The 18,102-nt window shown below is 42.4% G+C and overlaps 1 protein-coding gene across 1 annotated transcript; it reads right to left on the bottom strand.

Annotated features, from left to right (window-relative positions):
* Window positions 1-1,195: 1,195 nt before the first annotated feature.
* On the bottom strand, window positions 1,196-15,405 carry LOC308129726 (LIM domain and actin-binding protein 1-like). The gene is made up of 11 exons (XM_080495761.1): window positions 15,348-15,405; window positions 13,275-13,402; window positions 12,527-12,669; window positions 10,825-10,870; window positions 6,931-7,350; window positions 4,745-4,799; window positions 4,539-4,636; window positions 4,168-4,240; window positions 3,819-3,850; window positions 3,590-3,723; window positions 1,196-3,468 (listed from the first exon to the last, which is right to left on the bottom strand). Exons 3-11 carry the CDS (start codon window positions 12,646-12,648, stop codon window positions 2,403-2,405), a joined length of 2,046 nt encoding a protein of 681 aa, XP_080351887.1. The 5' UTR covers window positions 12,649-12,669; window positions 13,275-13,402; window positions 15,348-15,405; the 3' UTR covers window positions 1,196-2,402.
* Window positions 15,406-18,102: the final 2,697 nt, after the last annotated feature.

Raw genomic sequence — 18,102 nt, 5'->3', positions numbered from 1 at the left:
CTCCCATGTTGGTTTCTTTTTCTGCTTTAAACTCGATTATTAAAACAGTTCAACTACGGTAGATCAGTTCTGAGAGATAAACACGTTGCTTTTGATCGGTCATTGAAATACCAAACCCCAGTGAAAATAAACATAAAGAACCTCTATTGTCGAGGCTTTGAGTGGCCCGTTTCATTGACATTCTTTTTTTGTCGATTATTAACCACCCAACTGAATCTATCCACTTTTCCTCGTGAGCTGCTCTCCTGACCATGACGGGGCGAATAGTCGCGTCGAACATTGACACAGGTTCTGCTGATATATTTTGTCACTTTTGCTTTGTTGCAACATGGCTTCCAGTCAGTCAATTCTGTGCACATAAATCTTAATTGTATCGATATTTAAATACATGTACAATATCATACAGTCATAAACTAAATAAACTGTTGCTGATGATGGTCGGAAATCAGTGTACGTCTATTAAATATATGTGACGTCCCCTTTATTCACATTCTGGGATTGAAGCGTTTAATATCTAAATATTGTGATCACTGCTCTATAAAGGGTCGACGATCACGTGCAATCATTACGCCCAGAAAGTATGAATTCCAAATGCTATCAGCACCCCTCGCTGATGCAGCCTGAGTAATGATGTGAAGTGATGAAATTAAGAGAAGTGTCAAGTTAATGGCATCCTTTTGGGTCTGCGCGACAAAATTTGGAGCTTAAAACCGATCAAATCGTTAAACACAAAAGCACTTATGGATTCCTTGTGAGCACTGCGTGTTTATTGGCAGCAGTATGATTGGTTGCACTTCACAGGAGAACAGGAGAGAGCATTTATTTTTAAAAAAATCAAGCCAACCAGCGGATGTGACGGAAATATTATTTAGCAGAATCCATTCGGTTTCATTCTTTGAATTGTCTCGTCTCAAATGGAAATCAATGGCCTTCGCAGCATGAAAGGCGCTCATTAAAAGATAAATGAAGAAAGATAATGGGGTCTGGAAATGAACGGACGCGAGCACAATGAGACAATAGTCAACTGTGAAGGAGACGGACGGCGGCGATGTGGCGACGGCGTATTTGACTGATTAACACAAGTGAAGGTCTGAAAGGGCTCTGATGTCTCTTCTGTACGATACTTCAGCACCCGGGGGCCACGGATCGTCAAAGGCGCCATTGAAAACACAGGACGTGCAAACTGTTCTTACTGGTAAAGCTTTTAATTGTGTCCCAATGCCCAATTTGCATCATTACAAATCATTTCAAAACTACTGTGCAAACATATATTCCAGAACATATTATAAAATGCAAAAGGGTTTCACATAACAATACACACTATTACGTTTAAAAAAATCAGAAGGCCTTTAAGAGATGACACATGTTGAGATGTTACACAGAAAACAGGCAGCTGCTGGTAGGAACATTGCTAAAATGACAGGTTTTCAAATCCGCGTGATAAATAATCTTTCAATACATTACGTCAACAAGGATTTTTTTTTTTTCCTTGCAAAATGTGAACAAACTTGATCCCCCCCCCCAAACAAAAAAAGATGACATAGTTAAACTGTTTAAAAACAACCCCTACAGTGCTCATTTTTTTTGGTTCTCAAATCAGCAGTTTTTGTAAAAAAAAAAAATTGCTTTAGTTTGTTGCCGTAGCTTTAAATACATTAAGACTTTAGAGATTTGTCAAGGTTGAGATTTGATACTAAAAAAAACAAAAAACAGTCCACCCTATAAACTGTTGTGACAACATGAGATTTCATTCAACTTTGGGATGTTCCATCGAGTGATCATAGCAGAGTGGACGAGTATCACGCCGAGGTGGAGATGTACAGTACAAAGTGTGGACTTCTGGAAGCCCCGATCACGTTTCATCCCTGAGACGACCACTTGGGACAGTGGTTGTTTTGGAGAAACGCCAAATACGAACCCAGCACATTCTTCACGCAGGTTCAATTTCTCCCTCTGCGATTTTTACAATTTAGATCACAGCAATTTCACCAACATTTTGCAAAGCACAGTCTATGAAGGCCACATGCGGATTTCTTTGATTTATGCAGTAAAATGCAAGGCCTGTAATCAAGTAGTACTATCAAGTGCTACGTTAAGTAGAAGGACATAATATGCCACTTATGATGCACATGAGGTACAGAGGTGCAGTGATTCAATTTAACATGGACCCACATTCCAGTAAAATTAATAGCGTATGAAGTTTTATTAAAAAGAAAAGTGAGTATGACATCTATAGATGAGTAAAATGCAAAAAAAAAAAAAAAAAAATAGAACGCAAGTATTTCTCCAGCAACACTAAAACTAGACGGAGCCGAATCTATGATCTACCTATAAACTGGGGAAATAAAACTGACAAAGTGTTTTATGGTGGGTGGACGTGACATTAAGATTGTGAGGCGCTCCTATGATTCACAGTCCTCCTCCTCCTCCTCCTCTTCATCATAATAGCGGTTCCTCTTGATGATATCCTCTGCGCTCATCTCCTCCGCTTCACTCCCTTCTTTGTCCTCCTCCCAGAAGCCCACGTCCTGAGAGGTGCGGTTCTGTTTTGGCAGCGATGGGGGAGAAGGGGAAGGGGAGGTTTCAGGCGAGGGGCTCCTCAGAGAGCTTTCTTCTCCGGCCTTCTTGTCGGCTGCTGCATTTTCTCTTTGCTCCGCTTCTTCCCGTCGCTGGCTCGGCCTCGGCTCGTCCTCCGACGCGGTCTCACTTCTCGCCGCCGCATCTTGACTTGGCACTTTTTGCTCCCTTTGCCGTTTCGCCGGATCAAGATCCGACTCGTTTTCACCGTGAGACTCTTTGGACGCTTGCCTTTCTTCAAATGAGGCCCTCCAATCCAGCAGGGACTTGAGCGGGCGGCGGGGCTCCTTGGGCGCCGCGCCGGCCGCGGCGGCGGAGGGTTTGGCGGCGAGGGTAAAAGGTCGGCTGCGCTCTTTTAGCGAGGAGCTCCTCCTCAGGCTCTTCAGCTCGGACCGCTCGGTGCTCTGGAAAGACGCCGGCACCTCATCCTCCGGGGGCCACTTCCCTTTCTTGGCTCGGCTCGGGGGAGCCCCCTCTGTGAGCGGACTGAGCGGCGACGTCCCAGAGTGCACCTCGCCGGCCGGGGGAGGCCAGGCGATCCTCAGCCTGCGCGTCTCGGCCGCTTTCTCCGCGGGCCGACTCTTCTCGGACGAGCCGGCGCGAGCCAGTAAGGCGGTGATATCCGTGACCTTCGCCTGCGGGGACGTTTCCACGGGCGTGGTCGGCTCCGCCTCTGGCCTGCTCTCGGGTTTAGACGTCACCCTCACTGGTTTGTCTTCCTCCCTCGGCTTCGCGGCTTCTTCGGCGTCCTCGCTTTCAGCCCGCGGTTCCCACAGCTCCTTGTGAGGCCTGTGGCCGAAGCCTTCGTCATAGTTGCCTTTGGATTTGAAGAGCTGGCTGAAATGTGGCTTACAGTAGATGCTCCCATGCAGAGACGCATAATTCACCAAACTGGGGGGGGGGAACAAAAACAAAAAAAAATTATATGAGTTTTTTGCCTGAGAGGACCGTCGCGTCTCTAAAACAAATATCAAATACAGTGAAGATGGAACACAGATGAAGCCATTTCTACCTCAGCTTTGTGTTGCAGTGAACACAGCGGAAGCAGTTTTTGTGGTAAATCTGCTGATAAGCCACGAGTTTCTCCAGTGGGTAGACCGTCTTCTGACAAGCGACGCACGTCTCCCTCACCGGTGGGCAGAACTTCTGGAAGGATAGATGCAAGTCCAACACATTTAGAAGCAAGAAGGGACTGAAATGGGTTTCGTAGTTGGGAGAGAGAGTCTTCAGCGATGACTCACCCTGGTTGCTTTGGGTTGCTCGGTGCTTTCCCCTGAACGACACAATACAAAGCTTAGTCAGTGAAATCTGAGCCGGACCTCGCCATGCAATAACAACCTTCAATTTTAAATTGCACTGTACCAACAAAACAAAAAAAAAGAAGAAGAAATCGGCACAGGATGAGGCAGACTAATAATAATAAAGGTGTTTTCAGGTCCCTTTTATTTAATACTCGTTTCAATTTAAGTGTTTTATATTGCGTTTTTTGTTTTAAATATGTGCTCCTTTACAAACATAAGAAACCGTCTGATTCTCAAGATGAAGGGAACGGAAACTATACTGTCAACGTATCCATGAAGCCAAACTGACCGTTGCAGTCTGGGCTGTGTTGTCCATTTACAGGTGCGGAGGGTTTTGGAGCAGACGCCTCCGAGGTCACGCCCTGGACAAAACACAAAGAGAGCAAAACACTTGGGGAGTTCAAATCAGTTAAAGTGAACCAATTCCTTACATGGTATGAAGGTAGAAGTTAAAGGAAGGAAGGAGAAAACATATTAACCATAGCGAGTTGGAAGAAACTTAAACCAAAGCACTCACGAATCTTAAAACCAACACCCCGAGAAATAACCCACGGAGTATAAACTGCCCACTTTAAAGGATCAATTTATTTGCACCACAAGAAAAAGAAAGAAAAAAAAGGAAATAGAACATTTCTCTTTCTTTTATTGCACTGAACTTACAGATCCTGTGGTTTCCTGTTTAATAACAGCAGCCTGGTACTTGGCCATCTTGTCCCTCAGGCATGAGGAGTCCAGCGCTCTGTCAGACACTGGCGGGTCTAAAGCAGGGGAGAGGATCAGAGTAAAAGGCTTTGCCTGCCGGTGTTTTTATGCATGAAACCCACGCGAACCAAAAAATGCTGCTGCGCTCGACTAAATCCACTTACTGCCGTGTTGCTTCACGTCCTCAGACGAAGTGCTGCGCAGCGTCGTTCTGCCGCCCTGCAAGACCACAAGTCAACGATGAGCTCAGACACGCGATACACTTCGACAAGATACCGATGTTGTTTTTTCCCGTCGTTTTCTGACGACACCTCAATCAAAACAAACAATCCACATCATTTGTCAAAGAGTGTTGGTGAGCATTAGACTTCCGACAGTGTGTTTAGAGGCGCTGCCAAACCCGTTTCTCACGTCTGCGAGATGAATGGATATCTTAAGCCACCAGTATAAAAAACATCACACACGCCAGCAGAACGATGACAAACACTGCCAGAAGTCATTTTACGGAATTAAAAACACAATAGCTGCGTCTATTCTGACTAAACAATAAAACTGGCAAGTAAATAGTTTTTTGGCCAATTAAAAAAAAAAAGACATCTACAACTAGTGTCAAAGAGATTTGAGCTGTTGGGACAAAAAAAAAAAATAACCTATAAAAAAACAACATCTGCAAATGACTAACTTTGTTCTTGGTGCAAAGAAGCACAAGCACAGTTTGTAAAAGTTGATCAGATGTGTACATTTTCAATGTCGTTCATGAACAACAGCGATTCTCCTCCAACTCAAGCTGCAGTTTTTATGCAACATGATCTCTGCAGCCTTGAGCGTGCGTCTCATCACAAACCCACCTTTAATGTATTATTTAGACGATGACCTAATTTCGCCCACAAGCCTCATGTTTGACACCCTTGATCTCCAGCGTTTCACACGTTATCCAGACCCCCGTTTCTTTTGGCTTTATGGGCAGCTTTCAATTGAAATCCAGCTCCTTTTCGGACCTTTTCTCTGGAGATTATTTCCCCTTGCTGCTCCTCAATTGAATATTTAAGACACATTGAGATTTTTTCATGATTTTGTATCATTCTGAGCAGCGGAATATGTGACATTGTAAAGAAGCATCTTTAAACGCAGAAGCCGGGAGAAGAAGCCGTTGTAAGAGAAATACAGAAGCAAAATGAAATCGATATATTACCTTAAGATCAATTTACTCGCTCACAGTGAACCAGAAACCATAATACGTGCACTATAGTGTGGCCATCGTGTTTTTTTTAACCTGCCGTTCCAAACCAACACAGCTACTCCACCGCATTTTATTGCGCCTGGTGTGCGTGTATGCCCACGTGACGCCAACAGTAAATGAGAAAACCAGGTAGTGTCCCGGGACACATACGGATGGAAACAGTTGGGCAAAACTGTCCACTTCTGTCAGCTCCATTAGGGGAAGTGCACAGTCCCACTGTGTCACCGACTTTCACTGCTCGGCACGTCCGAACTGGACAATCGCACACTGAGAGCTGCACCTCGACAGAAGCCGAAGGCGCACCAACCTGTTGTACTTGGCTGGAGGGGCTTTCAGAGTTTTGGTCTCGTGTTGCGTTATTCATCTTCAGGCATGAGGTAAATAATATGACAGTTTGTGTTCTTTTTTTTTTTTTTATATATGACAAAGAAAACCGAATAAACTGAACCTCGAGACTCATAAAACACAGGACAGAAAGAGCTGGAGATACTGGAAAGTAAGATAAAGACATTTGTTTTTTTCATAGAGGATTGTGTGAAGACTGAAGACAGACAGCCTTGGGTCAGGAATGTTTCTGCATTCCCCTTATAGAAGGTGAAAAGTGCTTGTTGTTTTGGGCTGGGGGGGGGGGGGGGGGTACAATGAAAAGGAATGAAAAAGGGAAGATGGGGATGGGTGGAAGAGGGCTGAGGGTAAATCCAGATGGAAAATTGGCAACCTCAAATCATCCAGGATACAGAGTAGAGAGGGTAAGTACAAGTTTAAATATGTGCTTGTTTCTCAAGAAGTTCTCGTCTCAAAATATATTCATGTTTTACACCACTGCACAACAATCCACACAGCAGGTCCCACCACAAACACAAACGCTGCAGATGGCCAAACTCCACCAATGACAGCTGCATAAGTCAGAAGGCTTTGAGAGTCTCATACATAAAGTATTCTTCCACATAAATGGCCTCCTTTAGAATCTAAATTATGAACAAACCAAGTAACTTGTATGCAAGGTTCCTAGACGTGGAAAGACTAGAATAATGACGGTTCGATGACACCATCAAAGCATCAATAATGACAATGAAAATGCTTGCAACGTTTACACTGCGGGAGAATTACCTTGACCACCGTGTCCTCTCCCTTCTCAAACTTCATCTTGAGGTTGTTCAGAAGCACTCGAGGTTTATCGTAAGAGCCACGCGGGCTGGTCGGAACTTGCTCGCCGGGCTTTTCGGCTCGTCCGACGAACGTCGGCTCGTCCTTGTCCATCTCTCTTTGCTTGTCGCGCCGTGGAGCCGCTGCCGGGTCCGGCTTGCGCTGGCCTCCCTGATCGGGATGCGGGCCGGGACTCTTCTCTGGAGGACAGGGCTCGCCGGTCGACGGAAGGCGGCTCAGGGAAGGAGGTCTGCGCTGAGAGCGAGGTTGGCTTGGCGGCGGAACGGCGGAAGGTTTGTCCTTGACGCTTCCCGCTTGTTCCCAACGCTTCTTCAGAGCGCTCAGGTTGCCGGAGCGCAAGGACGTCCCTGTGCTGTCAAGAGACTACACAGGAGATAACAAGACACCTTAATTCAACTGGGTCAAATTCTTATGAGTTCACAAACGCTGACAATTAAAAAGTAACATCTTAAGTTTGTAGGCTAGAACTAGATATAGAGCGATTCACATTTGGGACCACGGTTTATTCTAGAACGCATGCAGTGTGTGAGTGTGTGTGTCTGGTCATTACAGAGAAAGAGAGGAAATGCCTGAATCTGAACTTGGCTTTACTGGTAGATTAGGTGAACAGCTGTTCAAAGCTGGTCCAGGAAATAGATGCTATCCCTTGGCTGCCGACTTCTTAAAGGCTGGGTCAGGATGGAGCCCGGCGTGCATTTTTCGGCCGCATTCCTTTCCACATGACAATTTCACCTTTCCCAAAAAACACTGGGCATGCCTTTGTTCGCCACCCGCTTGCTGCCGCTGGTGACAGCCAGAGAGCAACAAACAGCGTGAAGGAACAACGGGGAGGCACTCTGCTGCCAGCAGGAGCTTCCTTAATTGTCAAAAAAGAGGAATGAACCACTGAAAAAAAGAGGATCTAGACACAAGAGTGACTCATCCACGTACAAGTAAACTGATCAACTTCTGAATCACACCGAAAAGTCGGAGATATTGCATCAAGAGACCACTGGTCGGATCGGAATTACACATTTCAACACTTCAGATTAAACTGAAAACAAGCAATGCTGCTTCGCTTGATTTAGAGAGCGTTACATTAGGCAAACAAAAGCTCGATGAGCTGACATAAAATAAGATTATAACCACAGCAAAATATAATGCAATGCTGTCGCATGTAAAAACAAGTGACATTAACATGCAGAGACATTCCGACAGCGAAAAGGAAAGAAAATCAAATAAGAATGAAACGGCTGAATGAAAGAGATCAAATTTAAAGAACAAAAAAAAAACCCAAAAAAAACAAAACAACACAATCACTATCTTTGTCAGGCAAGTCCAGGGTAAATGGGAAGAGCTTGACAGTGACGAGATTGTTCCCCATTTTTTCCAAGCAAAACAAGGAAAAAAAAAAAAAAAGAAACCTTTGTGAGTGCGACGAAGTGGTCAAACTAGATGAAATCTCAACTAGACGACAAGGAAAGTGGGCTTCTTTGGCTTGGTCCTTGTTCTACCGGTCAGCGTGGCGAGAGACCGCGAGAGGTGGAGCACTCCCAGATGTTACGGCGACACAAAATCTAGCTGTAAGAGCGAGTCCAACCCTTTTCACAGCAGAAAAGTTAGCGAGAGCGAGAGAGAGAGAGAGAGAGCAAGAGCGAGGGAGAGAGAGAGAGAATACCCAGGAAACCAGAGCAGGAAATGATATGTTCAGGGAAAAGTTAACTCTTTGTTCACTGTGTCACAGTGAGAATTCTTACACTTGAGATCCTAAATTATTAGGATGAAATACAAGTATTTTGGGGGTGGAGAGATAAAAAAAAGAAAAAGAAAAGAAAAAAACCTATCCAAGAGGGATTGTATAATTTGCTCAATAATGTCAAGGAGCACTTTGACACAAAAATCTCAAACGGCTGTGTTGCAAGTATGAATGTGATCACGAGTTGGCGGCCGGTCGACATGGTGGTCACTTGTTAGCGGCGTCTTCTCACAGCCAAGTTTGATTCTGGGCCATTCTGTTTAAGAATTGCATGTTTTCTGTTGGTAAACTCGTTTCAGTCTAAAAAGACATGCCGAATAATTTAAGTGCTGAAAATCACAAGTGTGAATGGGGAGTGGACCCGATTGTCTCTTTCAATGCAATATTGTCCTGTGAACTTGTGGTTTTACCCCCCACCTTCCACACAACGTCACCCCAAAAAGCCATAGCGTGGGGAAAAGAATGTTAGTAAGAATACATTTTAAAAACGATTGTATAGATTGTATTTGATGTAAACAAGCAAGCCAGTCAGCGCTCACCTTAACTGGGCCACACCACACAGCATCAAGTTAAACCAACAATAAATAAATGCTCGTATTTTAACTAGGTGACTATAATTTTTGGATTTCAAAAAATATACACGAGCGTTCCAGTAAAATTGGAACAATCCTTTAAAAAGCTTTTTTTTCTTTTCCAGTGTGCCTTGAGCGGCCTATAATGTCAAAGGAAGAGCGATCAAACACAAATATCACATAACACACATATTTTTTCAAGTGACTATGTTCACAAGAAATGTGATCAAGTAAAATACAGACCTTAATAATAATTCTACCATTCGAATCCTCCCACACTTTTTCCTCATGGTTCAAGGTGATAATAGTGTAACATAATATCACATAACACAAATGGTCAAGTATTATAAGAAACCAAAATACACACACACACACACACACACACACACACACACACACACACACACACACACACACACACACACACACACACACACACACACACACACACACACACACACACACACACACACACACACACACACACACACACACACACACACACACACACACACACCAGATGGTCGTTCAGTCTCAGTCAAACTTGGCTCAGACGCCTCAGGCCATGAATTTAATCCACAAATATTTTAACTGAACTTTCTGCAGTGGTCTCGTCTCACATACACACACTGCCAGACAATTTAAGTTTAGACAAATTACCAACAATTAATCACAATTAAATATGGAATGGTACAAACCAAGGTGCCCAGAAAAAACAACTTGAACAAATATAAATAACTATTTATTACAGTGTCATTATGTAAAACTACCACAAGATTGTTGCCTTCTCATACGTTCACATCAGGCTTCTCATGCAGTGGAAAAAGGCTGTGGGCCCTGCCATTAACAGTCAAATCATTAAACAAATCTAAAGCAGCCAACAAGCGTTTCAAGTCGCTGTCCAGCGCACAAACTCTCCAAACCAAATCACACACAACCATGAGAAGTTTACCTTGTATTTCTTCATGGTATTAGTTGATCAGTCGTCCGTTAATCGATCCAGGTTTGTTTATCAGTCCTTTACTCAGACAAAGCAGCTAACGTACAGTTGGATCCACAGTAAGCGTTGAAAGGGGATTAAACTGCAGTCGGATTAAGGTTTTGATACCCTGCCCATCGCAAACAAGTGGCCAATAAGAGGTCAGCCGGGACGAGACATTTTGGTCCAGACGGAGTGTTGGCATGGTGAGAGTGTGAGCGTGCAGTGCCATCGTCTCGACATGCTGTAATTAGTTGAGCACCACTGGCAGTTTCGGGGCAAACGAAGGAAGACGCGCACACTTCATTTAGTCGCGGCGTTGCTATGACAGGCTGATTGAACACGCTGTAAACAAGATGTGTCATCGAGTGAAAAGTGTGGCTGGCAATTTATCTGCTTAAGTGTTTCATCACACCCCAACCTCTCCGCTCAATGTATCAAATCAGAGAGCAACAGCAACGCAGCCGTTTCAATAACTTTCGGTAATAAATGTCACCGGGAAAATAGACGCGTCTACGATCCATCTGTTGAACACATTTAACAACACTTACTCCTTTCTTCTTCTCTGCACTCGACTCTTCAGCAGCTTTCTGGTACCTGAAATAGAAGAAAAACAATGCTGACCTCTGGTGACTCCAAACAAACTGATAACTTTCAACAAAAAAAAAAAAAGTGGGATGTGTTAAAATGGCAAACCAATGAAAAACTAACTGCAGCTTGTTTTAAAGCTTGAGTATACAAGCTGCAGTATTTAAAAAAATTAGGCAATGTATATTATTGTATTCTGAATAAGCTCAGTTTGAATAAATGAATCGTTAAATATTGGGCCATTACAGTGGTTGTTTCTTTCTTCTTTTTTTTTTTTTAAACTTAAATCATGTAGTGAGATGAATAAATCAAGCGGCGTATTGATTAGCAGTTTGGGCTTGTCCATTCAATAAAGCACAATTAAATCTTCACTTAAATTGCCTTTATTTAATCTCACCCATTAACACATGATGAATAAAATATGGAAAAAAATGGAAAAATAAATCCCCTGAGGTTAGAGGGCAGAACTGTGCAGGATATTGTAAAGACACTACAGACTAGGGCGATATGGCCTTTTATCAATATCTCCATATTCCCAGGCTGAATCATGTAACACAATACATCTCTTAGCCTGAAATCAACACTTGTGATGACATGCAGTCACACTATTATGACGATTATAGGGACCAATGTCTTCTGCTATGTGGTGGATGACCTGCTACCTTCAGTGGCGACGCCACTGCAACATATTGCTCATTTTGTTTCTGAGGCTGCAGCCGGCAATTTAATGCTGGCGGCTAAAAGCGACAATGTGAAACTCGAATATTAATGATATTGTCATGTTCTCTATCACGCAGAGAACAAGCCACGATACACAGAGTATATTCGATATATAACCCAGCCCGACTACAAACCAATTTTAGCAATCCTATAAGTTTATAATATTTGTATATCACAAGTGCCGTGTTAATTGAAATAAAGAGAATAACCTTCATGTGCAGTCAGAAGGTGTATCAAGCTAAATAACAATTGAGCCATTGTTCTCCTAGCTTCTCTTTGTACGTAGAAAAAGCTGCATATAGAAGTAGATGGAGAACGCAGAAGTGGTTGAGCGATTCACCTTCAAACTGCAAAGTGTTTCGAAGCGTTAGTACAACTGTTTCTGACAGAAAGTGTCGTAAGAGTGACAGCAGTCACGGTGTGACGCGTCACCAGACGAAATGTCTGGCACAGTCAGAAGACGATCTCAGGTTGCCTTGGCCACAGGGCTGTGACTCAGGTCATCCTCTCTGACTGGGCCACATACCTTGTCATTTTTTACGCCGTGATAATAGAAATTGTCAAGACTGCTCATCCTTCGTCAGAGGTACAGAGTGTTCCTGCCTTAAGGCTTAAAAGAGGCGACATAGGAAAGTGCAACATGTAAAGACAAAGAAACAACTTACCCAGACGTTCCTTTAATCGCAAACCTTGGGTCAAAGGAGTCAAAACTCATGACATCAGCCCAAACTTTAAAGACCTCTCCGGCCTTCTTATCTACTTTTACTCCCACTAACCAAGTACTTATTTTACTTGGGCGCACAGCAGTCAAAATACTCCAAACCAATGCAGGAAATGTAAAGAGAATTGCTAGAACACAATAAGAATGTTTGGGGGGTGAACAAAAGTCTTTCACTCTTACATCCGGTAGTTTTCGAATGGTTCTAAAAACAAGGTGTTACTTACTTGGAGAAGCGCTCTGCGATGGCATTGCTTTTCCCTCGGCCTCCGACCAGCGAGATCTCCTTTGCCGTGATACGCAAGGACTGCGTCACCCAAGATTTTCGACTGAATGGACCCGTTTCCATCTTCGGCGGCTACCCGAATACCTGTATATGTACAGAGACGTGCAATGTAAGCTGAATGCAATCCAGATTGTGCTGTAGTTTTACACTCGCCTGTACTACTACTGCGCCATAAACAACTATGTCCAAGCATTATTACACAATCAGACAATATGTGACTTTGTGACATATTTGACAATAGGCTTCTTCTTCTTCTTTTCGTCTGACGTTGCTGACAATCCATGCAAATTCCAACTGACTACAGAAATTCTAAATCTGCCAACTTTATTTCAGGCAAGCTCTTCACACTGACATTTACACTATAGCAGGATCAAGCAAGGTGCCCACAGACAGAAATGGCTTTGTTGACGGGCTGAAATCCTTCCTATCTACGTTATGGTTCGACCATGTAGAGTTTCGACAAACTCTCTCAGTGCAGCCGTCTTGTTGCTCCATCAGCCTGCGTCTCGTCACATCCCACTGCCCAACACACATACCAAAGGGTCCCCTGCACACAGAGCTATGCACGCAAACACGAAAGGCAACGTGTACAAACATGCACTCCAACTTGTGCCGCTTGATTACAACACAAACTCAGAAAGGCAAAAGCTGAGCATCGGCACATGATCATTCTGGAAGTGGGAACTCACCAAGAGGGACGGTCACAGTGGACTTGGAGTCAAGCCCGAGTCTCGCAACCGCACTGCTGAGCAAACGCACGTCCTTCCAGGAATTATACCCTCAGAACTTGATGATGAAACTGACAAGCCTCTCTCGTCTGGAAGAACAGACCATGAATCAGTATATGACACACCATAACCCCAAACCCCTGCCGGCTGCGGACGATAGCTTCGACAATCATTTATGTGGCTATCTGGGTCTCTTCATTCGGGCGCGCCTATTACATCACTCAGATTTGAAGCAACACTGGTGCCAAGTGTGAGGACTTTGGACTGAACTTTATCACAGAGTTAACTCTAAACAGTCAGAATCAGGACAGTCCCTTCACACTGTATTCATGCATCAGTTTAGATAAATACACTATATAGTGGCATATATTACATATCAGCAATGCGTACTTCTAGGTTACATGTCATTACTATTAACTCTCACAATATTGATGTTTTAAGATCAAATCGAGACAAAGACTGAAAAAGAAAAATAATAAGCTGCACAAGTAGTTTCATATGGTTTTTAAATAGTATACCATGACGGTTATTCATTGTTGCTGCAAGTTTAAGCCTGAATGGCAAGTTAGTTTAGTTTGTCAATTGATTAGTTCTATGAATAACTACCAAGAATTAGGTACAAAACTGCTTTACAGGTCATACAATGGAGTAGAGCCCAGGGACACACCCTGGACAAGTCACTAGACTTTCGCAAGGATAATGCAGGTTGACTGACTTTAGAGTCGCTTGTCTATCGCTTTGCATATCCTCAATTCTGGATGGCTGAAGAAGCCAGAGGAATTGTGGGGAAACTGAATTAAAAAGTCCACAAATCCACTCTAAGGTTGAGAAACAACTTAAAATCTTTTTTTTCTTTCAACGGATAGAATAGGACAGGCCGGTTGTTGTACGCATATAAACAGCAGAAAATAATTAAAAGAAAAGAATAGGGTGGAGTTGCAGTCTGCTCTTAGTGGCATGCAAAAATAACCTTAACGCTTTGGAGTGGGAGGAGCTTTTGCATGACCTGATGTGGAGACTTTAAAGCAAAATAAACTGCTTTTACAGTATATGTCAAAGAGTATCATAATTATAGTTGCTATTTTTTTTTTGAGGGGGTGGTTGCAAAACAACAAACATCCTTCAATCACTTGTCACACAATAGGCTCAAGATTTTCTTTCACTTTCAATTACATAACTCTTGGTGTTATTCCTTTGGATTCAAGCTCACCATATTTGATCTATCAGAGAGGATATAGGCAAAACACATTTGACTTAAATCTTCACCAGTGTAGTTTTGGTAAATTCCAGTGCGAGTTTAATTTAGTAGGTTCAAACCTCCACTGGCTCTGTGTTGTAGGAGCTTGGTAAATTTGATCATTATAATAAAAAACAAAACCTTCAGCATTCACATCCTGCCCTTTGTTATCAGTGAAACATTAATATATTGACTTCGAACCCTCACTCACCATTAAGCTAGCTATAACAACAAGTAACCACAACAACGCTGGTACACATTGTGAGTCACAAACAAGGAGGAGTACACATCCTGTGTTTTGCTGTAAACGACTGTCGAGACAAATTATTCTTAAAAAAAAAAAAAAACACACATACACAATCGTCTGTTTGAGCAAAAATGAGCTGAGTGTGAGGTGAAGAGTCAGAAGAGAGGCCCGCAGTGAGGAGATGTGACTTTAGGTCTGGCAGTCGGAGGTCGACATGTCGTCTGAAGACCTTTAATTACAGGTGTACCAGCAAGAGGCTGGAGGCCGGCGAGAACACAACAGGTAGACTCTTACACATGTATTATTCGATTCAGTGTAGGTTAAATTTATTTCGAAACGAGAAAAGCCAAAGTAACAAAAGAAAAAAAAAAGGTTAGGTTGCTTTTGTATCGATTACTTGGAATAGTTTTGCGCACGTGCTTTCGTATAAAATTCTAAACTAAAAATAAACTACCACAGACCTGCGCAGTTTTTTACAGTACCCTTCCGACATTAGAGTTTTAAAAAAATTCTTGTGTATTTGTCAAGCCCAAGCTGACTTTAGTCCTACCTGTTCGAACTTCCGTGCAGTTTTGTGAGACACCTGACACTCCTCGCGCCACTGCGTCACCGCCCGGTGTGTGCGGGCGTGGAGGCGGAGTGAACACAAAGGTATGGTGGGAAGGGGGAGAGCCGGTCACGTGATCTTTCTGCATCAATCACCTTTCTGGTATTATATTACATTACCTGGGAATGTTCTGCCTGAGATCATAGACGGCGCCGCCATTGGCTGCTGCAGCGCAGGAAATACGGCCGCCATCTTGATCCGGTCGTCAAACCAGTAAAACACAAATTAAAGCAGCAGATAATTCAAGATGCCAGAGCATTGTGCGGTGTATTTCAGTCAAACTGACACAAGAATGCTATTGTACAAATAAACCAAATATTACTGTTATAACAATGACCAGCTAATTTTAACAATTTTACTAATTTAAGTAATTATAGCCTCTTGCAATATGCAGAAGAAACTGCTTTAGAGAGAGGAGTCTCCTATATGCAAGAATGTGCTTTTCTACTAGCTACTTTTTTCTACTACTACTTGTCAGAATCAGTATAAAAAGAAAGAACGGTATCCCAGAGGGAGCAATAATTAGGTGGGCAAGAGCTGCACATTAAAAACTGTAAGAGAAAAAATTCTCAGAATCACCATTCATACAATTAGATGTCATTAATTGCCTGGGTGTAATTCAACGAGCATTAGTCAGTAACATTGGTATATGATCCCTACTTAGAACACTAACTTAGTAAGAAAGAGAGAATGTGAAAACTCTAGTAGTGGCAAAGTTCTGTGTGTGAAGTGAAAGTGACTTAAGTCACTTCAGTTGGTTTGAGTATTGTACACTAGAATTCTAACCAAAAAAAAACAAAAGTCACTGAGAGGCTGAAGATGGGGATACAGTATTGCACCGCTGACTCCTTCCACATAAAAAGACAACTCCACGTGTGTTCTTTCCACAAGTGTCCGTATTTATTTTCAACCATCAGGTGAAAATCAAGCACACAAGCAGCATAAGGCAGGATGTAGGACAGAATTATTTCTTTCGAATTAAATTCTAAATTATATTATAAATTATGTTTATATGCTTATGGGGTCAACAAAAAGACAACAATCCCAAACTCACCCTCTATCCTTCTCATCTGTCTCTGCCGCACAGTCAGTGCCTGCAGAACAGAGACCTTATGGACAATGAAATAAAGTTTACCAGTGTTCTCTCTATCAGAACTTTGCATAATATTTGTCTGCTAAACAAGACCTGCTGAATAGTTCACAAGGAAGTTTAGGGCCTGTTGATTCCAAGAGTTTGTTTCATTTTCTGGTCTTGGCAACAATCAACCACGTTCAAATCCCAGGTAGTCTTTCTACTAATCCTGGCTGTTACAGGGAACTAAATCATTTCTCTGGACTGCTTGAATACTATAGTATTCAGGGGAATGGTTGAGATGTTTGTCAAGTTCACTTGATGAGACTAGATCACTGTCATCCGGACAACAAAGGGTCACTCATCTGTCCATGTTTCTTCTTAACTGAAGAGAGCAACACCTTCATCAATAATATAAAATACACTTTTGTCAAGTTGTTTTTTTCTGAAGTGTATAGAAGACCACAGCCTTAACACATCACATTTTGAAAAAGCAGAAGGCGACATAATCCAAAAAGAAAAAAAACTCTGTTCCAACGGTGCTATCTAAAAGCAATGTACAACATCAGAACTTGGTGTAAACCATATGAGATATGAATTCCTCCTGTGTGTGTGTGTGTGTGTGTGTGTTGTGGGGGACATTCTTAAGTAAACGAGTTAACTTTGTTGACTCATCACAGCATCAAAAGTGTTGCTGACGAAGCTCACCGAGCCCTTTATGACAACAGTGTTGCCATCTTTCTTATTGCTACCTCCAGCTGGAAAATACACAAAGTCACAAAGCTCTAGTCATCTCTAACTGCTGCCTTGAACATGGCCATATATTACCTGGTTTCAAATGGTCTTCACTGTTCCCAGATGTCAACCGAACCTTTTGGAAAATGTGTTTTACATCATGAATGAATCACTTGTTGAATCTAGAAGGAATTACAGTGTTTCAGAAATTCCAGCAATGTTAAACATCACCGCTAATGTTTTGCTGATTACAGGGGGCAAGGTTAGTGGCAATTGAATTATTAATGTATCACCTGATCCATTGAATTTTATTCTGTGGCTTTTTGAAAAAAATAGAATTTTGAGATCTAAAACCTATTTTCAGCTCTTTTTGTTTTACAAACAACACATCTGTAGAGTTTTGAAGGCTCAACACACAATTAAACAGACTTAGGATCTTGTCTTTCACAATTCCTGCTAATTTACAGCTTTATTTTATTTTCTGCTGACATTATTTCAGTGTTTTCCTTTCCCCTCAAGAAAAAAGAAATAGACTGCATCTTGCAGGAAATCTTCAGGAGGGTGGATAATAATAATTTCAGATGTGTTTGTGTGAATGTTAAATTAATTTATTGATGAACCTGCTCAACAATTGGAAACACAAGGTACATCAACTTAAAAAGCGGCAAAATACAAAGAAACATTTTTTTCAACATCTATTCTAATGCATGCAATTGTCACCGATGACCCCAGGCAAGGTCTGGCCGACTTCCAAATGTAAAGTCTTGGTTTTACAAGTGTTCAGAAAAGTAAGGGCACACCAGATTCATTTGAATTAAAACTGCATTAGGGGAAATATTTAGTTTAGATTAAATTAATAGCAGTGGAGCAGTGATTAGTACTCTCGTCCCA

This window comes from Blennius ocellaris (assembly GCF_963422515.1).
Source record: "Blennius ocellaris genome assembly, chromosome: 4".
Classification (NCBI taxonomy): Eukaryota; Metazoa; Chordata; class Actinopteri; order Blenniiformes; family Blenniidae; genus Blennius; species Blennius ocellaris.
This window is presented reverse-complemented; position numbering and strand designations above follow the sequence as displayed.